Raw genomic sequence first — 20,937 nt, forward strand, 5'->3', positions numbered from 1 at the left:
TAATCCCTGGCTATTGGCTGCTGTGGCTGAGAATTATGGGAGTTGTAGTCCAAAAACAGCTGGGGGGCCTAAGTTGAGCAGGCCTGCCATACACCAATGCCTTTTTTGCTTGGGCCTAGGGTTACTACCCTTGCTGTTGTATCTGTGAAGTCATCTAGAGTGTTGTCTTGTATATTTGGATTTATTACGACAACAATGGCTGGCTGTTGGCATTAAACTGATAAGAGATATGTTTGTGATGGAACCTAGAATGTGTGGGACTCCAGCATAAGGGAAACTAAGATCTGCTAAAGTAATTGGAGTACTTTGATAAGGTGAATGAGGATCAACAGTGATTCTTGTAGTCAGTACATTTTCTGTCTTTTTAGAGCTGGATGACACTGAAAAGAATACAAAGCTAAAACTGAGTGTCCTCACAAGGCTTCCTAAGGTAATGGTCGTGAACATATTTGCTGCAAAATGTCAACCGATGCCTTTCTTCCTTTTTTAATTTTAATTTTATTCTCCTCAAAAACCTACACAGCTTCTAGAAACTGGACTTATGAGGGGTCAGAGACAAGAAATACAAGGCATATGAACCCCACATACATCCCAGACAATGAAAGTACAACCAGAGAATGGTGTTGAGGGTGGGATGAAGAGCCATTCATGATGCTTCATGTTCCAATAACTCTAACATCTTGAGTTTAAAAACCTGCTTACTCAGAAGTAGGTCCCATTTGGGCTTTTATTTTAAAGTCCCAGTTTATGACTGGACTCTGGGATTTGCTGCCTAGCAAGTGCCTAGGATAGCTCTTTTTAAACTTAGTTAGCCTTTCTCTTTAACCTAATAGAAGAAATCATTGTCCAGTGTTTATATTCTCCCCACTTTATTGATCTACTACTCTAATAGGGTGTTGTGGGAAATAATAGTTGAATGGCTTTCTATGTTTATTGAAAATGCCCTTATTCACATCATCACTGCGTAGGAGCCATATTGACTGATGATGATGATGATGATTTATTAGATTTCTATACCGCCCTTCCAAAAATGGCTCAGGGCTGTTTACACAGAGAAATAATAAATAAATAAGGTGTAGTGAGAAAACTAGAATCCTGGCTAGCAACTAACTTTTAGTTATTTGAACTGAGTGACAGCTGAAGAGAAAGCAACATTGATTCTGTCCCGATTCACTCCTGCAGGGAAGTAGTGAGGCCCAGGATAATGGCTGTTTAACACCCCACCCCACCCCTCTGTAAATAGCAATAGAGGCTTTGGCAGAGCCCTCACCTTTATTGTGTGCCTCAGCCAAAAGTCCATGCTTTTCAAATGTATATCACCCCACTAGGAATATAGGAAGCTGCCATGTACTGAGTCAGACCATAGGTCCATCTAGCTCAGTATTGTCTTCACAGACTGGCAGCGACTTCTGCAAGGTTGCAGGCAGGAATTTCTCTCAGCTCTATATTTGAGGGAAGAACTAACATCGGGTTTGAGCGATAGAACCTCCTTTCGAGGTCCCAGAAAGAAACCTTCAAGGAAACGGGACGGAACGGGTGCCCTCATACTAGGGAATTGGAATGTTCCCCTCCTCGTAATCGGGTTACCTGTATGTCCTGTATGTCATTTATGCAATGCTCCTGCATAGGAATAGGGAGGGAAGATGTGACCAAGAGGTTCACGCAGATGAGACAGTAAATCTCTTCTGGAAAAGTTTGTATGGTTATGTGCAAAAAGACAAGAGTATCTCTTCTAAACAGCAATGGGACAAATTGTGGAAATGGACGTCGGACATAACCCCCCCCCATTACCTGATGTGCCTTGAAATCCCCCACGCCCGAGTTACAGTACTGCCTGCATGTACTTCATAACCTTGTGGGTTTCCAAATCCTTGTGTGTAAATCTTTGTAGATATATCATGTACAAACAACCACTTTGTATATACGGTAATTGTGCTTTGGCAACGTACTGTATGCTTTGGTAATTTGTTGGTTCGATAAAAAAATCTTGTCCTATTAAAAAATAAAATAAAAAATCTTGTCCTATATTGGAGAAGCCAGGGATGGAACTTGAAACCTTCTGCTCTTCCCAGAGCAGCTCCATCCCCAAAGGGGAATATCTTACAGTGCTCACACTTCTAGTCTCCCATTCATATGCAACTCATTTGCTTGTTCCATGCATGACACACAGGAGTGAGTTTCTCACATGCATAAAGGAGAGAACTAACAGAGCATCTACTGTTTCTTGGAGTGAAGAAGCTTTGCTTGTGCATGAGAAAGTGGACGATAGGAGGAGTCTTTGAAACTGGGTGTGATGCTTGGGGAGCCAGATGGAAAGTCTGGGGACTGTATTAAGGCCTCCAACTGTCTACCCATAATCTAGAGTCTGTGTTATAAACGGGGACCTTAAATGAATGTTTTGCAGTGTGTTCAGAGCCTGATGGGATGTTTACCCCATTCAGTTTAGGAGGAGATGGTTTTTGCTGATACTATTCTTAAGAACTTGGTGAGAAGCTTAGCTTCCCAAGCTGCTTATCTTTTGTTCCCCAGGGAGCTGGAGTTTCTCCCACAGACAGAATAAAACATTTCACCTTCTCTAATTGGGAAGAAATCTAAACAAAACTTGCATGTGCTTCTCCTTCCACTCCAAAGACTAAACAAGGTATTATCACTAGGAAACCTCTTGGCTCTGGTTTTACATTTTTGATGGCTCAGGCTGCTTTCTGGGTTTAATTTGATGTGTAAGGCCCTGTGGGTTGTCTTGTGCTCCCTGAGGGGGAAGGTGGCTGTATTATCAGCTGTGTTATTTATTTATATATATACCACCTGGTATGTGTGTCTCCCAGTGGAGTACGCACTTTAAAACACAACAAATAAGTAAGTAAGAACAATTTCACAGACTAAAGAAGTTAAAGCAGTTTCATAGGATGAGAACAGCCAGTTTGAAATGAATTCCAGTTAAAGGCCTGGGGAAACAGGTGTGTCTTGAGGGTCTTCCTAAAAGCAATCAGAGATGGAGATGCTCTTATTTTGACAGGGATAAGTTGCTCTTATTTTGATAAAGCCCCGCGGCAGTCACAGAGAAGGCCCAGTCCTGAGTCGCCATCAAATGAGCCAGTGGCAACCATAACTGGACCCCTCCAGATGGTCCTCTTAATAGGCAGGAGGGTTTGTGACAAAGAAGGGCACTTTCTTAAATACCCTGAGCCCAAGTCACTGAGGGCTTCATAGGTAATAGCACTTTGTATTTTGCTCAGAAACATATTGGCAGTCAGTGCAGATCTTTTAAAATCAGTGTTATATGGTTCCTTAGGGATGTCCCAGAGACCAGTCTGGCTGCCACATTCTGAATCAATTGTAGTATCTGGATTATGTACAAAGGCAGCCCCACATAGAGCACATTACAGTAGTTGAACCTGGAGGTTACTAGCATACGCACCACTTATAAGGACATTGCCTCCATAAATGAATGTTGATGAAGCTGATAAAAAGCACTCCAGGCCTCTGCCTCAATCTGAGAAACCAGAGTGATCCAGGAGCATTCCCAAGCTACATATCTGATCTTTTAGGGGGAGTTGAACTCCATTCAGAACAAGTCTAAACCATCTCTTGGGTCCCGACACACACACACACCCCAGTCAATATCTGTGTCTTCACAGGTTCAACGTCCAGTTTTTTAGCCCCCATCCATTTAGCCCATTACCACCTCCAGAGAGAAGTTAGGGAAGCTGTGCCATTTCCTGATGAGGTTGATATGGAGAAATAGATCTGGGTGTTGTCAGCATATTGATAACTACCTGCACAAAACCTCCTGATGATCTCTCCTAGTTATTTCATGTAGATGTTATAGAGCATTGGAGAGTATAGAGCAGTGATTCTCCAACTTGGGTCCTCAGGTGTTATTGGACTTCAACTCCCATAATCCCCAACCAAAGGCCACTGAGGCTGGGGATTATGGGAGTTGAAGTCCAATAACACCTGAGGACCCAAGTTTGAGAATCCCTGGTATAGAGCCTTATGGAACTCCATCGTTAAATTCTCACTTGGCAGAGCAGCAGTCTCCAAGAGACACCATCTGGAATCTGCCAGAGAGGTGGGAATGGAACCACTATAAACCTAATCCCACCTCCCTGAGATGACCCAGAAGTTATAATGCTATATAGCAATTCCAAGGACTCCACACACTTCAAATGCTGTTGGGAGTATTACAGAAATTAAAAAATGATGATACTGTCAGGAGCATAACCACAGAACTCTCCTTGATGGTTTTTGGCACAGTTAGTGTGTGTGTCTATCCAAACTAGTATACGGATCATACTTCTGTAGCTGAGAAATAGGTTTGTGTTCATTACTTTCTAGCCCAGGGTTAATGGAGCACAGCATACTAATGCACTCTGGCCCCTTTTCTGAGTGAATTTATTTTGCATGGCAGGTAGCTAGCGTAAACTCTAGACTTCTCTGTTGCAAATGGTCTACATGACCCTGCTAAACTTGCTTCTCTGTCTTGCATTCTTTTTAATAGGCTGCCATGTCTATTTCAGGAAACAAGAGGCACCAGTTAAACTTTCTTACAGAAAGAGGTTCTTTATTTGTCCGCAGTGAAAACAAAGTAGTCTCTGTTTAACTACATTTTGTTCTAGTGAGTTGAGGGAGTCAACTGAATGATATTTATGCAGTGTTGGATCTTCAGTCATTTCATGCTTTGGGATCCAAACTTGGTTACATCTTAATTTAGATTTGGAGCCAGAATCAATGTTTTGGTTCTTTCACTGTATGTAGTTCATTAATAAAATTAACCTTTTGTCCATTTTTCTTTAGTCCTGTCGCCACCTAATGGCGCAGCTGGAAATGACTTGACTAGCAGGCCAGAGGTTGCTGGTTCGAATCCTCACGCTTCCCAGACTGTGGGAAACACCTATATCAGGCAGCAGTGATATAGGAAAGATGCTGAAAGGCATCATTTCATACTGCGTGGGAGATGGCAATGGTAAACCCCTTTCTGTATTCTGCCAAAGACAACCACAGCGTCTGTGGTTGCCAGGAGTCAACACCGACTCAATGGCAGACTTTACCTTTATCCTTACTACAGTTAGTAAGAGACTTTCCTGATGCTTTCATTAGCAACAAGACTAGAGAAGAAGTCATATAATGGGCAACAAGAATAGAAGTACCTGGCCTGCAGCAGGACAGGTTTTGGTAAGCTGAGTGGGTGGAGTTTGATGAGCTATACTAGCAGACCATTTTAAAACTTCTACTGAGCTGCAGCTAACCCTTTGGTCATGAACTGAAGAATTTTGGAGTCTGAAAGATGCTGTTGAGTAAGGCAGCTACACTGTGTATCCAGGGTTCTGGCTATGAAAGAAGAAAGTACCTCATTTTGCTAAAAGAGCTCCATCTACCATAATTGGCAGTGGAGATCAAGCATATACATCCTATAACTGCAGCTGTTGTTTATTCCCCTATAGCTCATTTTAGCACACCACTTTGATCATAATCCCCAAAGCAACAGATCCAGTATCGATCCTATATTTGCTACACTTCTCTCTCTTTTGGAGATCCAGCATTATATTATATTATATTTGTCATACAGGCAATTGGTCACAAGGTTGGTCAGCAGTGGAATCATTCTGCCAGCTCCAACAATACCGCAAGGAACTATGTTAAACTCTTGCTTGAGAAGCTCAGGAACAAAAAGGTAAGAGCTTGACTGTGGAACTGAATCTCAGAATGTGATCAGACTTCAGGTGTAGTCAATCTTTGCAAAATAGCTAAACGTGCAAGCCCACATTTGTTTGAATAGCACTGGAGCATCCAGATGAAAAAGTCTGGATAAATAAGAATGTGGTTCTCAGAGATGCAGGAACATGGAAGGAGAGAGCTGGCTCACAGTGAATAAGGTGATCTGAACAAATTGAGGCTTGCATGCTATTGTAGTTTGTTATTCAGTACTTAAAACACAACACTAGAGTTTAAAATATATTTTCCTTCACAGCATAAATTAAGAGTAATGGACAGATTATCAGCCGAAACTGAGTTTCTTCCACTCCGCTATTTAGTCAATATGCTGGCAGAGGCGGAGCATCAAGGTAACTAATCTCCTATACTCTGATTTTTTATTTGTTCATTTAAAAACACTCCCCTGGAGGTTGTATAGGGCCCTAATTGGAACAGAAGATTATCAGGGCTGTAGGGTTAAGCCTAACTCCCGATCTTCACTCCAGTGGGGGTCAGGGGATGCTTTAACACTACTTAGTGCCAAAACTCTTGTGGAATGCTTGTAAAATATGCAGTGCACTCATGCAGCACTAATATATTATCACTATTACAGGTGAAGCATGGTAGCCATTAAAAAGCTGCTTCCTCAGTGCCTAGCTCTGCATCACACTGTGGAGCATGTAAGAACTCATGTAAATACATGTAGAAGCTCTCACTCCAATGGCATATTGCTGTGGGAAGTAGTCATATGATCTGTTTGATGCACACAATCTGTGCTTCTGTACAGTACTGACATGACACGGGCCACACCACGGGGAAGTGACTTTCAGCAGCCATGATTTCTTTAGGTGGGCTGGACTGCTACATCTTCTATTTTCCTATTAGATTTGGAATCTTCTTGATAGTTGTAGAAGAGCTGATCTCCCCATCTGCACCACCTTCATTTGTATCTGTTATGATAGCAGCAGTAGAGTGAAATGTGAACCTTCCCTTTCAAAGTATTCTTAGACAAATTATTCTATCAATAGGGCACCAAGAACACATAAGGAAAAAGCCAAAAAATGCACTCTCTTGATCTGTATTGGTTTTGCCAACAGTAGCTGGTGGTAGTGCATCAGATAACCCAAGTTCACAGCTAACTACAGGTGAAACTCAGAAAATTAGAATATCGTGCAAAAGTCCATTAATTTCAGTAATGCAAATTAAAAGGTGAAACTGATATATGAGACAGACGCATTACATGCAAAGCGAGATAAGTCAAGCCTTAATTTGTTATAATTGTGATGATCATGGCGTACAGCTCATGAAAACCCCAAATCCACAATCTCAGAAAATTAGAATATTACATGGAACCAATAAGACAAGGATTGAAGAAAAGAATAATATCGGACCTCTGAAAAGTATACAGTATACTGTGCTTGACTGGCCAGCAAACTCGCCTGACCTGACCCCATAGAGAATCTATGGGGCATTGCCAAGAGAAGGATGAGAGACATGAGACCAAACAATGCAGAATTGCTGAAGGCCGCTAATGAAGCATCCTGGTCTTCCATAATACCTCATCAGTGCCACAGGCTGATAGCATCCATGCCACGCCGCATTGAGGCAGTAATTGCTGCAAAAGGGGCCCAAACCAAGTACTGAATACATATGCATGCTTATACTTTTCAGAGGTCCGATATTGTTCTATTCTTCAATCCTTGTCTTCTTTGTTCCATGTAATATTCTAATTTTCTGAGATTGTGGATTTGGGGTTTTCATGAGCTGTACGCCATGATCATCACAATTATAACAAATTAAGGCTTAACTTATCTCGCTTTGCATGTAATGCGTCTGTCTCATATATCAGTTTCACCTTTTAATTTGCATTACTGAAATTAATGGACTTTTGCACGATATTCTAATTTTCCAAGTTTCACCTGTAGGTGAAATACCCAGTTTTTTTCCACTGCTCTGAATAATTTTAAAAAATCAAACAAGGGGGCAGGTGTGTGTGTGTGTGTGGGGCACCTTTTAGGCACATTTAATATTTGTAGGCTTACTGTTTGATATTGGTTTATATCTAATGTTCTTCATGTACTTTCCCAGGATGGATGGAACAAAATAACGTGAATGCAAGATTTGTTGAAGAGCTAGCACTGAAACACACTACAGTGCTCTTGGGTCTTTAGTAACTGAGAGACATGGAATATACAATTACTTCATCAGCTTCCCAGCCCTGCTACCAAGCGTACAACAAGAGAGGAGAGAGAATTGTTGGGTTTCGAAACCAATTTTTCTCCTTTCTTTTCAGGAGAAATACTGACGTGCTGGTTGCTGTTTAAAGTTCAGTATAACAATTATCTCATTGTTCATAATGAACATAGGATATGTCTATGAAGTTGCTGTACCCCCAAAGCCGCCATTCCTGAGGAGCTGCAAGCATGTACCAAAGTACAATTTATTTGTCTGTGTTATAAATCAGTTTCTTCCATGCAAGAAACTAAGTGTGAATTGAGGAAGAAGAAAATGACTATACAGTACAGCAGTAAAACTGGCACATGCAGAGGTATAGAGGAAGGTGTATTTAAATAGTATTGTATAAATCTTGGATGCTAAATATAGTGGTCTTTGTTGTAAATAATGGGTTTTGTTGGATATAAATCCATCTTTCTTGTAACTAATCTAAAGTGCTGTATGTGTGTTGCACATAATTGCAGCACAAAAAAGGGAGCCAAGCTTCTGTGGGGGCATATTTATTGCAATACCTTGAATAGAAATATTCTGCTTTGTTTTCTGCTGAGCATAGTCCCATGAAAATTAAGGACTTTTAAATCCCATTTATCTGGTGGAAGAGAGGGAAATGTCTTCTATTGAAATAAATAGATCCTTAAAGTACTGTACTTTGACTTAACGATGTCTTTTGCTTTTAGATCATATCAGTGTGGAGAGAGATTGCTATTAAAAAATAAACCTGCTATATCTCTTGCTCTAGCCCTAGGAATTCCCTACCTATGTTGGTTGAGCACTAGACTTCCCTATTTGTTTTCTTAGCTGTGATCTGCAAACAGTAATGGAAAAGCTGTACTCTGGTTTCCAGCTGGGAAAATGATAGGTTTTTCTACGTTTTGGCATACCATTGGACAGCTGTCATTTTTACTTGTAGATAGAACAACAATTCTACAAATGTTTGACTTGTAGCAAACAAATATGGAGTGGGCCCCCATTTTAAGTCAAACTGCAATAATTTACTATGTTCTACACATCTGAGTGTCCAACTTGCAATCCTGCACAGCGAATCAGGCTTCAGTTGCAATCTATTCCTTCATAGTTCTGTGTATTGCACCTTTTTAACCAGACTGTCATTTCAAATAGGGGACACTGTGTCAAATCAAACATATGATGAAAGGAGTTATAGAATTTAGAGTTTATAAATTGGATTCCAGTTATGTGATTACATATCTATGTGCAGGAGCTTTTGCTATTACTATGGGATAAAACCTTCTCCCAGCCCTCAATAATAGAGCAATCTGTTTGTTTTCTTTGCCCCCTAAGAGGAGAAAATTCAATCTTTAATGAACCATCACCTGATTTTCAGAGTTGCTTTTATTTGAATATATGGCATCATCCATATGTGTAACAAAAAGCCATAGGTGTGTAATATTAATAAATGCTAAAGTCATTACTACTTATTGTACAGAATCTTGACATGTTGCCTGAAACATTTGGATTCTAAATGCATAGAAGCATAGTACTGATCCAATAGGAATCTAGCTGTACTTTAAAATGTGTAACTATTTATACATGGAATGTTTTTGCTGTCACTTAACACTTAAGCCTTTTCAGAGGTTAAAAAATAAGAGACAGGGTAAGCAAGCAGTGTACTCATAAGCTTCAACCTCATGCTGAATGCACTTGTCTTGGAGTCAAATGCTGTAATTTGAAAAGTTTATTTCTGTGATCAGCATGTTGGGGCATCCCAGCCTTCTAATCACAGAGAGAAAATCTTCACACTTAAAATATTTGACTCCAGATGCATATGCTGTCGGTGTGTTCAGTGTGAGGATAAGGCTTCTGAGCACTTCAGCACTGAATCAGGTCTTGCATGATATGTTCTCCAGATGCTGTACCTGCTTATATTGTTCCTTTATTTTAAAAATGTCTAAGACAAATACTTCATGGAACATATATAAAATTCTATCACTGGCTTTAGCCACCTAAAGGATACAATTTCCCAGCCGCCACTGGCCAAAGCCACTTGTATCATTAGGATTTTAGGAAATGTGTGACTGCCTGGGTAGCAATAGCATTGATTGGTCTATTATGCCATAATGCAACAGTCCAGCCACATCAAGATCTGGGGGAAATGTTGCCACTGGTGATCAGTGGTATAATAGAATATCTAACCAGTCAAGTATTTAACTTTTCAGATTTCAATTGGCTTTACGATTGGTTTTCGTATGTGCCTCATATTTGCACTAGGCTCATTTGGTTTGAAAGGAGCCAGTGAGCCATAGGGCCGTGGCAGAGGAAGGACATTTTCATCATCTGGGATGTAGGCGTTGGGCCGCTGCTCAGCAGTAGTGTATATGCTAGTTGGTAAGGCGTATTGTTCCTCTTCTGCAGCACGCTGTGAACACAGAATTTTAACTGGTTAAAGACAAGCCATTTATGAAAAGTTTTTAGTGCTGTGGGTTTCAGCACAACCAGGACATGGTTTGCACATAGTTGCTGCAACAGAAGTCAGAACAGTTGGCCACAGAATTATCCCATCCAAGGGCCAAACTAGTTGAAATGTAGAAGGGCCATGTTCCTTCTTTGTGACAAGGAATGCTATCAGACCTCATCAAAGCCACATTGCACAAAACATACATTTAATTTTATCATATTTCTGTACTGCCTGACATGTGCATCCTGGTGTACGTTACAATACAGCAATATAAAAGCAGGATAAAATGATTAAAACAACTGATAGCAAACCAATTAGAATTAATTGAAACCCGGGGAAAACAGGTGTGTCTTACGGGTAGTTTAAAAACCAGCCAGAGATGGAGAAACCCAGAATATAACAGGGAGTGCATACCAAAGCCCCAGGGCAGCCACAGAGAAGGCCCGGCCCTCACTAACCACCAAACAAGCCAGTGGTAGCCATAACTGGACCTCCCTAGGTGATCTTAATAGGCAGGAGGGTTCATCACAAAGGAGACACTGAAATAAATAAATGGTCTTGCTAATGGCCATAACCCAACAAAACTTACTTTGGCTTTGGCTTCTGCTGCAGCTTTATACATTTGTTCATTACGTAGCACCTTTAACCACTCCATTTCTACTTCCGGAGGAGGTGGGAGCCCTTTCTCTAGCCTTGAAGTGATGCACATTAAAAACTGTTCCTTGTCCCTCATCTCTTGTTGTAGTTTAATGGCATGTGCTTGATTCATAGATAACTCTGCAATAAGAGCCATCAACTGCTGAGTTGCACTTTTTATTTTCTCTTGTAGTCCATTCATCTGGAATGAGTAGCATAAGCAAAATGATATCCAGTATTTGTTTTCCTGTCTTCTTCCCTCCCATATAAGATTGCTCTGTGACAACCTCAGTAGTTGTGCTGCATTCAGTCAACTAGTCCTGGAGTCAAAGTGTACCATCTGTGAACTGTGCGGAATATTTTCTACATGTTACATGTGATGAGATCTGAGTAGGCGTACTTGTGCATAATAGGATTTTTAAAAAAACTTACTCTGAATAAATTATTTACTGCATTAACCATTGTATACACTTGACAAAAAGCAGCACATTATTCTCTCAGGTAATGCCCATATTGGGTCCAGCAGAAATGACTAGCTGGAACCCATTGCTCCTATCCAACTCAAACTGTGCATAAAAAGGAGTACTTGTGTATGACCAGGTGCAATGGGATGGGGAGACAGATTTGAATGCAGGTTCAATTGTACATCCTATTAAACAGTGCAGTATGAATGCATCAACAGCTGGATACACATTTGGTTGCATTTCACATTTACAGCTGCAATTTCTGATCCAGTAAGCAATAGCACTTACATTTACATTTATATACCGCTCTATAGCTGGAAGCTCTCTAAGCGGTTTACAATGATTTAGCATATTGCCCCCCAACATTCTGGGTACTCATTTTACCGACCTCGGAAGGATGGAAGGCTGAGTCAACCTTGAGCCCTTGGTCAGGATCGAACTTGTAACCTTCTGGTTACGGGGCGGCAGTTTTACCACTGCGCCACCAGGGGCTTATGCAACTGCAAAGTTGTATGTACATATCTCCTTAGCTGGATTGTTGGCATAGATGATTGTGTGATGAGCCAAATCACTACTTTACCTTTTTTGCCAATATCAGTGTGTCCTCTTTGCCATTTTCTGCCTTGGTGCTGACTTTCTCTGTTAGCTGGGACACGTGCTCATAAATAAAGTCCTTTTCAAGCAATTTCTCTTCTTTTTGTGCCAGCTGTATTTCTAACTAAAGTGAGATCAAATTCATAAATACGCATCAGTCAATCAGCTCTTGTGTCCCAAATCCATGCTTTGAGATGAAATTCAGAGGAATATGTTGTGTGTTGTAATATGTTGATGTTGTAATGTCTTAAAATTCAGAGGAATACGTTTGTTACATCGGAACTGAAAACTCCAACTACTGGAAGCAGGGAAGCTAATGGTTGAGAAGATGAACTAAAGCCATGCTCTAATTATTTAAGCATTTTTCAAATACTAGAAGGATTATGTATCGAAAGTCTGGGAGACAGGGAAAGGACTGGAGACTGGTTGTTTGCTTGTCCCTCTACTCCTCTGCAGTCAAGCCTGGTTGGGGCCTTGCCGCTTGCTTTCCAGACAGTGAGGGGGGGGAGCATGGGGGCCTTGTGTGGGGCTTGGGGAACAGGGAAGTGACCTGAATATGCAGGTGGCCCTTGTTGTTCCTGGGGGTTCCCTTATAGCCTATAGCCATGAATATGGAAACCACCAATAACAAAAGCTTGAGGGGGTCATGTTCCCTGAGCTTAAACAAGTTCCAAACAAGCAGAAATAAAGGAAATAAAGCATGGTACATTGCTCTCCAAGCCTCCAGTTCTCCACAAATGCTCCAAATTTAAAATATTTTTCTTCAAAAAACCTTGGGAAATTGTTTTTAAGTCACAAAATGGCTCCATGCTATAAAATAGTGGCCAGAAATGACTTTGGAAGTCGCTCCTCGCCATGTGGGAACTGCAGATAGGTGAATTTTGCCAATTTTTAAAACTGGGTGAAGAAACTGGGTCCCTATATCCCAACTGTGGATATGCAAAACCACAAGTACTGGAACCTCAAGTAACTAGGGCCAGCTGTATATAGAAAACTAATATGGGCAGACGTCATTAACTGCAGTTTCAGTATTCACGGTTTCGTGTAGCGACAGTTTAAAAATAAGCACCAGATTCAATATTTGTGGTAGGGTGCTTCACGTATCTGCAGTTTTGAACTTGACACTTTGAATTTGAACATGGGGGTGGGTCTTCCATATGTGTTCACTTGAGCTGGCTCCAATCCTGTGATGCCTCTCAGGCCAACTTGCCAACCAGTCAGGCTTGGATGCTAAGTGCTGAATTTCAACTGTGGGGTAAGGAAGCTTCATTATTACAGTACTGTCTGCATTACTGGAGGAGCTAAAGAGTGCTAGAGCATTACATCTGAGGTGGTCACAGTACAGTGCTGTGCTCCAGCCTTATTTTTGTCTCCCTCCCCCCAATTTATTGGATCATTTCCAGGCTCCAGAACCTAACCCCCTCATTCACATAGATGCAATGCCTCATTATTCATGGTCATAAGTGAGGACTAGAACCACCACAAATAACTAGGTACGCCTGTACTAATTTCAAATGGAGTGTGTAACTTAATTCATTAATTAACAATAAAGCAAACGATTACATTAAGGCTTTTAATTGGATAACTGTCTCTTATCGTAATTCAAGACTATCCCCATTTAATTTATTTTTGTTTCTTAATTTCAAGGGCACAAACATGTCTCTGTGTTGAATTGTGGCTATTCTATTCCTTTGGTAGCAACATGTTGACAATTCTGCCACTTTTTGCCACTTTGCAGGCCTCTATCTAATTTAAACCCCACCTGATACGTGTATCTCAATTTCAAACACAACACATATAAAACAGTAAAAACAATTTCACAGGATAAAAAAGTTTGAATAATTTCATGGGATAAAACCAGGTAAATAGTTTAAAATTAATTTCACTTAAAAACCTGAGAAAACAGGTGTGTCCTGAGGGTTTTCTTAAAAGCAATCCGAGACGGAGATGCTCTTATTTTGACAGGGAGCATATTCCAAAGCCCTGGGGGCAGTCACTGAGAAGGTCGAGTCCTGAGTCGCCACCAAATGAGCTGTTGGCAACTATAATCAGACCTCCCCAAATGATTAAGAGGCAACAGGCTTCATGACAAAGGCAGTGCTCTCTTGAGTATCCTGGACCCAAGCCATTGATGGCTTCATAGGTAATAACCAGCACTTTTTATTTCGCTCAGAAACCTATTGGCAGTCAATGCAATTTTAAAATTGGTGTTATATATCTGGGAATCATCAACATATTGATAACACCCTAAAACAAACCACCTGATGATCTCTCAAAGTGGTTTCATGTAGATGTTGAAGAGCATTAGAGGCTGTATGGAGCCTTGTTGAACCCTATACTTTAGTGCTCACTTTGCAGAGCAGCAGTCTCCAAGAGACACTATCTGGAATCCACCAGAGAGCTAGGAATGGAACTACTGTAAAACAGTGCTGCCCAATCCCATGGTATCAGGTGACCCAGAAGGATACCATGGTCGATTATATAGAAAGCCGCTGAGAGATCCAAAAGGATCAGCAGAATCACACTGTTGGTAGCCAATTGGAGATCATCCATCATGCTGATCAAGGCACTCCCAACCCTATAGCCTGCTTGAAAGCTGATTTGAAATGGGTCTTCAAATAAGGTCTAATAGCTGCCTCCTCCTTAAGACAATAAGGCATCCTGCCCTCCTTCAGAGAACCATGTGTAATATTTACCAGACCCCCTCTGATAATACAATTACCAGATGAAATACATCAAGCTGGGTAAGGGTCAAGAGAACAGGTTGTAGGATGTAGAGTCCAAAGCAGTTTGTTTACATCCTCCTGGCAGGTCACAACCACAAGTGATTCAATCTAATCCTATAAAAGGAGTTGCTGGATACCTCCTCTTAATGTAGACCATGGGGTCAAGTCTGGCCCAAATATGGGATATTTTATTTTTATTCGTTAGTTTGTATACTGCCCCAAATGTCAGTCTCTGGACGGTTTACAAACATAAAGCAGATTAAAAATAAGAACCTGAAAACAATTTAAAACATTTAGACAGGCATATATTAGTAAGAAAGCCTACTACTTGCAGTTAAAGTGCAGTGATGCAGAAATGAAAGCCCCTGAGCTGTGTCTACTGGAAACAGCAGTGGGACACTGCAATCCCAAGGAGAAAAGCAACTCAATCTGAAAGACATGGGCTGCTCCTGAAAACAGCATCCCCGCATCAAATTCTCTTCTCAACTCTGCAACTTGACATCATCACGTTGCAGCTGACCCCATCATTGGCTGGTGGAGCAGGGCAATGGCAGAGCACAATGTGATGATGTTGGGCGACAGAGTAAGTGTTACTACACAGAAGGCGTGCAGAAACCAGCACAGGGATGCCATTTCCTTTGAGCTTCAGATCATCAGTAAAAACAACAGGAGCTGTTTGTTATGAAATCTGCTGAAGGCATGCAGGATACTACCTCCTCTATCTTTTTGTACAGGTCTGGTTGAGAGGGGTCCTTTCCCGCCAGTGCTCGTGTTCTGCTTTCTTTGTTAGGGTCTGCAAACAATTTCTCCAGGCTTCTGATTTTGTCCTTGCATTGTGAAAACTATTAAAGAGGAGCAGAGAACCACCAGTTTGCAAAGTTAGCAAGTGCTTTTCCCATAAGAAAAAAAGATTGATTGATTGAATCATATTTTTATACCGCCTGATATGTAAATCTCTAGGCAGTGAGATTTGTACTTGCAGCAACCAAACACAGCTCTTTTCTCAGAACACAATAGAAGTAAAGTTCAGTTCTACCAAACTTGGGGAAGTCTATGAGAGAAAAATTCAAAGGAAATACAACAGTTCTGCTTTTGGAAATCAAAAGTGGAAGTGAAACATGAATTTTTACACATGCATTTTAGAAGAAAGGCTACAGTTATTAAATCTGAGTACTTATTTGGTTTAGGTTATTCAGTTTACATACAGAACAGCAATATCCATTCTGTATGGACAATGGGATATCAGCAGGTGATGCAGTTTTTGGACTCCCCCCGCCTTTCCCCCCTTTTTTTCCTTTGCTTTTGTAAAGTTGCACCATCCAGCCTTTCCTCTTCTCATAAGTTGCATCATAACGGGGATTTTAAAATATATATTGTGGGTTTTTTTCTAATCCTCACCAAGAACAAACGCGCTTTTCGAAAGGGAAATCTGGTGTAAGGGTGGGGGTGGAAGGCAGAATCACGGTTCCAATTACACTTTATTTTAAAAGCTGGGTAAGTGCATACAGTTTCAGGAAATGGAGAAATGTCTGATGATGATAAATAGGATCCACAGTAGCACAACACATGGTATGCTAGCAAAATTAAATGATTTTTAGAGAGCTATTGTATGTACCTCACAAATAACAGGATGTGGCTCTGGTTCCGGGAAGAATTCCTATGTAGCTCAGTGCTATACAAAATATACTACTTGACACAATCCACTATGTTGTGCAAGAGTCATTGAAAGGAAATGGAGACCTGCGGCTCAGCAGCCCTTACTTAGAGCTGCTTCTCCTATGAAGTTAGTAAAGACTGCTCTGCTCCTAAGCAGCACCTGATCACAGTGCTAACTGGAGATCATAGACCTCTAGTTGGTCTGCTCACAGTAAAATTGTCCATGGTACCCTGCAGCTAATATATTACTGCTCTACCCATAGGCAAGCTATTGAGTCCGTCTGTACTTCTGCTTGTATGACAATCAGGGTGAAGTGCCACATCCTGAACACGCTTTGGGAACACACTTCTGACACAACTCTCAAAGCCTGGATTTTTCAGAGGCCTCTGACAGAGAATATATACATCTCCTTTCATTTTGTAACTGTCATAACTAGATCAAAGTCTTCTATGGAAATGTTAGGCTGCATGCTCTCTATTCTAAATGTCCACAACAGTGGCCTGAATTACAATTACAAGTGCAATTCATTTGTAATTATTTAGAATGCTGATAACAGTTCCGTACTGGATGGTGATATTTTGAATAAAGCAATACTTAGTATAAGAAGTTAAAAAGGTTCCCTCCCTTTGTGCTTCATGTGGGCTGAAAGAACTTTGCTCATATCCGTTCCACAGCAGACTGTACACAATTCAGGAAAACCAAAATATATCTGTGCAGTAGCTTTATCAAAATGCCATTTGACTTGTGGATATTTTTCATTGTCACAACCAGCTATGTTTTTGTACTAATTTAGCATCTCCTCAGCAGAGAGCTTCCTGAGCTCTACAGCACTTAGTCCGTAAGGAGGGGGATTTTCACTGACCTTTCCTGGAAATGCCCTGTGTGAAACTCAGGGAATAGTTTTTGGTGGTGCAGGAAACTTCCAGAGGAAAAAGGGATCAGTGAAACTCTACCCCCCACCACCATGATAATCACTATGGAGCTCAGGAAACTCTGCTGTGGGAATGTTTTCCCCCCGGTGTACGGGCAGACAATCAGGATGTTGATTGTCACCTGATAGTCACCATTTTGGATAATCAGGTGTCGTTTGTTAGTATAAATATATTTTCAATCATGATGCCATAAAAAGATAATCAAATTCAGTAAAATAATTCAACATTAGATGCATTCTTGAAGTATATTTATACTAACAAACGACACCTGATTATCCAAAATGATGACTATCTATCTATTTATCACATTTCTATACCGCCCAAAATGCAAGTTCTCTGGGCGGTTTACAAAACAATAAAAACAGCCAATTAAAGATTAAAACATTTCAACAATTAAAATTAAAAAGTTAGAAATATTAAAATACAATTAAAACACAATTAAAACAGTATCTAATTAAAAGCCTGGGTGAACAAATGCATCTTGACTGCCCTTTTAAAAGTTGTAAGAGATGGGGAAACTCTTATTTCAGCAGGAAGTGTGTTCCAAAGCTTCGGGGCAGCAATGGAGAAGGCCCGTCCCTGAGTAGCCACCAGGTGAGCCAGTGGCAACTGCAGACTATGCCTTCCCATCTACTCCTGTTTCACAGTACTTCTATTTGAACTAATGGAATCTGTTCAAGATTTCTGGTCATTTAAATGGTTTGTGAATTCCTAGGCCATCTGGAGAGACTCTCTGACTCATATAGAATTTCTCAAAAAGAGTAGAGGTATAGCATGGAGCTGCAATCCAGTGAGTCACATTTTCTCTGCCATGGAAATACCAGCAGCCTTGATATGTCAGAAGGAATGTGTATAGGAATGAACAGCTACTACATGGAAAAATCTACTATTTGCTGGAGTAAAAAAGGTCTTTCAGAATGATAGCAAAGAATCCTATAAGCAGTGAGGAGGCCCACAGTGTTCATTGTCACAAGAACTAAAATTGCCACTGGACAGCACAAGGATTGTTTGAGCAGGCAGAATAGCTTCAAGAATGCATCTAATGTTGAATTATTTTACTGAATTTGATTATCTTTTTATGGCATCATGATTGAAAATATATTTATACTAACATTATACAATTCCAGATATATTCTGCTTTGTATTATTCCTGTCAAACAATAGCTTAATTACCTTTGCTATCTCAAGTCCAAAGCAATTTTTTGTAGGCAAAATAAAAACCCAAACGAGAGATCCTGAACATTTTTGAAAATGGGATCCATATATTGAAGCAGACTTCTCCTTTTGGTTTCCCTTGCTGGCCTGGTAACCCAGGCTATAGATGTTGCCTGGAATCCAAAGGACGGTGTGCAATCTACCACAGAGGCATAGGGGCTTCTCAGCACCCGCTCCCATGACAAGCCTTCCAAAGGCCATGCTTTGGAGTTTGGGGGACCCTCCAGAGCAGCACTCCACAAGGCATGAAGGGGTGCGGCTGAAAGAAAAAACCAGCTTGTCCCTCATATGAGTGTGGAAGCTTCTTAAATGTATCACTTCACCAGCCTCCTTGAGTCTGAGCTCAAATTTATTTATTTATTAGATTTATATCCCACTCTTTCCAGCAGGCCCAAAATTAATAATGGTGTGCTAAAGGAGTTCTTTTGTATCTTTTTAAAAAAACAAGAAAAAAAATTAAGAAAGAAAAAGGAGTTCTCGGAGGGAAGGGCCTTGCTGCTTTGCTTCACCCCCTGCTGTAGCCTGATGGTTATGGCTGAAGAGAAGGACTTGGTTCTTCACAGAAGGAAGGGCCAGGCAATATAACTATATTGGCATTTGAATTAACATCTGGATTAACATCAGCCAATGTGATCCTAATCCATACTGCACCGAGTGGGCAGGGATTTACATACCCTTCAGTATTGTAACGTTAATTCAAATATGGTTAATTTCAATATACTATTTACCTGAATCCAAGGCTATTCCCCCCCCCCCATGTTTTTAAATATTAGAAATTAGGAGGTCATCTTAAATTCAGAGCCCTGTTCCTTTTGAGTAAATGCACTCTACCTAACCTCTTTTATGCTGACCTTGGGTCGCAAATAAAGAACTTTGTACTCTACTTAACTTCTGCTTTTTAAGAGGGACTTCTTAAATTCAGAGTCATCTTCTATTCACATAAATAGGGTACTCACATATTGTGAGTATATTGTTGTCTGCCACACTGAACTCAGTGAACAACTCCCTAACTCTGTAGGAGTTCCATGTTGTGTGTACTGGAGCTCCTGAGAACAATGAATTACAGCAAAAACATAGAAGTTCCAGTGAAACAAATAGAATATATTTTTGTAAAATTAATCTGAGGGAGGTAAGGTTGTTAAAACACTGTTATATCAGTACAAAGCAATTGAGTTCTACAAAAAATGATATTTTGTTGACAAATATTTTGATGATGACTAATATTTACAGAGTCTACAGCTTTTCAACAAAAAGTTCACAATGCAGTTTAAATTTAAAAGGAATAAGAAAATGGCTCCTGGACCTAAAGGAGTTTACAATCCAAGCACTGAAAATAAAAATGAGCATTTGTAAATAATGAGCATACCAGGGCTCAATGAGCATGCACTCCTTAATTAGAGATGTTGCATGATTTACTTAACTAAACAGAAATTCTTCCTAGCACTTTGCTGATGGTCTATGTCTATGCCCTACCACGAAGAACATCTATACATTCACTTAACTTGAGATGCACAAATGCCAACATCTGTTGCACTGAATGTGCAGAATTGTCATTCAGCACCATCTGTTTAGGAGTAACAAATCTCATGGCCAGCAGCCCAATTCTATACCTTGGCATGCCAAGGTATAGAATTGTCCTAAGACATTATTTAAGGGCCCAAGGTAACTGGAACAATAGTGCATCTGTTTCTAATGGCAATTAGGAGGTATATAGGACCAGATGGATCATTTGACAAATAAGCATTGACTTCACACTTGCATCATCATGGTTTGCTTTGATATATCATCCTACAAATGAAGATCCTATTAGGAAAAGATTATGCTTTTAATTACACCTACCTGAATCTGAAGGACCACTAAATCGGCATCTAGGAATTTTTTCATAGGCAATGTTTTCAGTGATAATTCAATCTGCCTCTGTTTCTCAGTTAGTTTCAGATTTAGAAAACGGATCTTTTCATCCATCACATTAATTTCAATGTCACCATTTCGACTCATCATCTCCTGAATATTTATTTTTTCATAGAAAATGCAAACTTCTTCCTCGCGCTCTATGAGCAAAACTCCACTGCAATGAAAACCAAAGGAAAACATGTAAAAGACAAATTGTACAGAACTTCATTCAGTGTAAATTATTCCAATCAAGCAGAATGTTTGATTAGCACTTTCTTCTTCTAGCTTTTAATCACTGAAAGAAATCAGCATTGTATGGGCTTGGCCTCCTGCATTAGAAAGCATGCTACAGGTATATAAAGGCATGCTTCCAACTACAAGTGCTCTCTTTCTGGTCAAAACCAACTATGGATGGGGAACAAGTCTAGCAGAAACCCTGAATCTTCAAGGGCTTAATGCAATTTCAGTGATTTTTGGT

General features: G+C 40.4%; 2 protein-coding genes across 12 annotated transcripts in view; one reads left to right on the forward strand and one right to left on the reverse strand.

Moving 5' to 3' along the window:
* GSAP (gamma-secretase activating protein) overlaps positions 1-8,576 on the forward strand; it is a 65,920-nt gene extending 57,344 nt beyond the window's left edge. For 6 of the 7 annotated variants that reach the window (XM_053251317.1, XM_053251314.1, XM_053251315.1 and 3 more), the window contains 4 exons: positions 369-430; positions 5,570-5,674; positions 5,972-6,065; positions 7,783-8,576. In XM_053251317.1, coding sequence (XP_053107292.1) covers positions 369-430; positions 5,570-5,674; positions 5,972-6,065; positions 7,783-7,865 — 344 coding nt within the window. In that variant the 3' untranslated portion in view covers positions 7,866-8,576. Of the gene's footprint in view, positions 1-368; positions 431-5,569; positions 5,675-5,971; positions 6,066-7,782 lie in introns of those variants that run through there. The other variant, XR_008307551.1, reaches the window with a different exon arrangement.
* Positions 8,577-10,099: 1,523 nt separating this feature from the next.
* The window catches only part of CCDC146 (coiled-coil domain containing 146), a 116,802-nt gene continuing 105,964 nt past the window's right edge, over positions 10,100-20,937 (reverse strand). For all 5 annotated transcript variants that reach the window (XM_053251310.1, XM_053251311.1, XM_053251308.1 and 2 more), the window contains 5 exons: positions 20,406-20,634; positions 15,476-15,604; positions 12,023-12,160; positions 10,932-11,180; positions 10,100-10,303 (listed from right to left, as the gene is read on the reverse strand). In XM_053251310.1, coding sequence (XP_053107285.1) covers positions 10,100-10,303; positions 10,932-11,180; positions 12,023-12,160; positions 15,476-15,604; positions 20,406-20,634 — 949 coding nt within the window. The remainder of the gene's footprint in view (positions 10,304-10,931; positions 11,181-12,022; positions 12,161-15,475; positions 15,605-20,405; positions 20,635-20,937) is intronic.

This window comes from Hemicordylus capensis, chromosome 5 (genome assembly GCF_027244095.1).
Source record: "Hemicordylus capensis ecotype Gifberg chromosome 5, rHemCap1.1.pri, whole genome shotgun sequence".
Lineage (NCBI taxonomy): Eukaryota > Metazoa > Chordata > Lepidosauria > Squamata > Cordylidae > Hemicordylus > Hemicordylus capensis.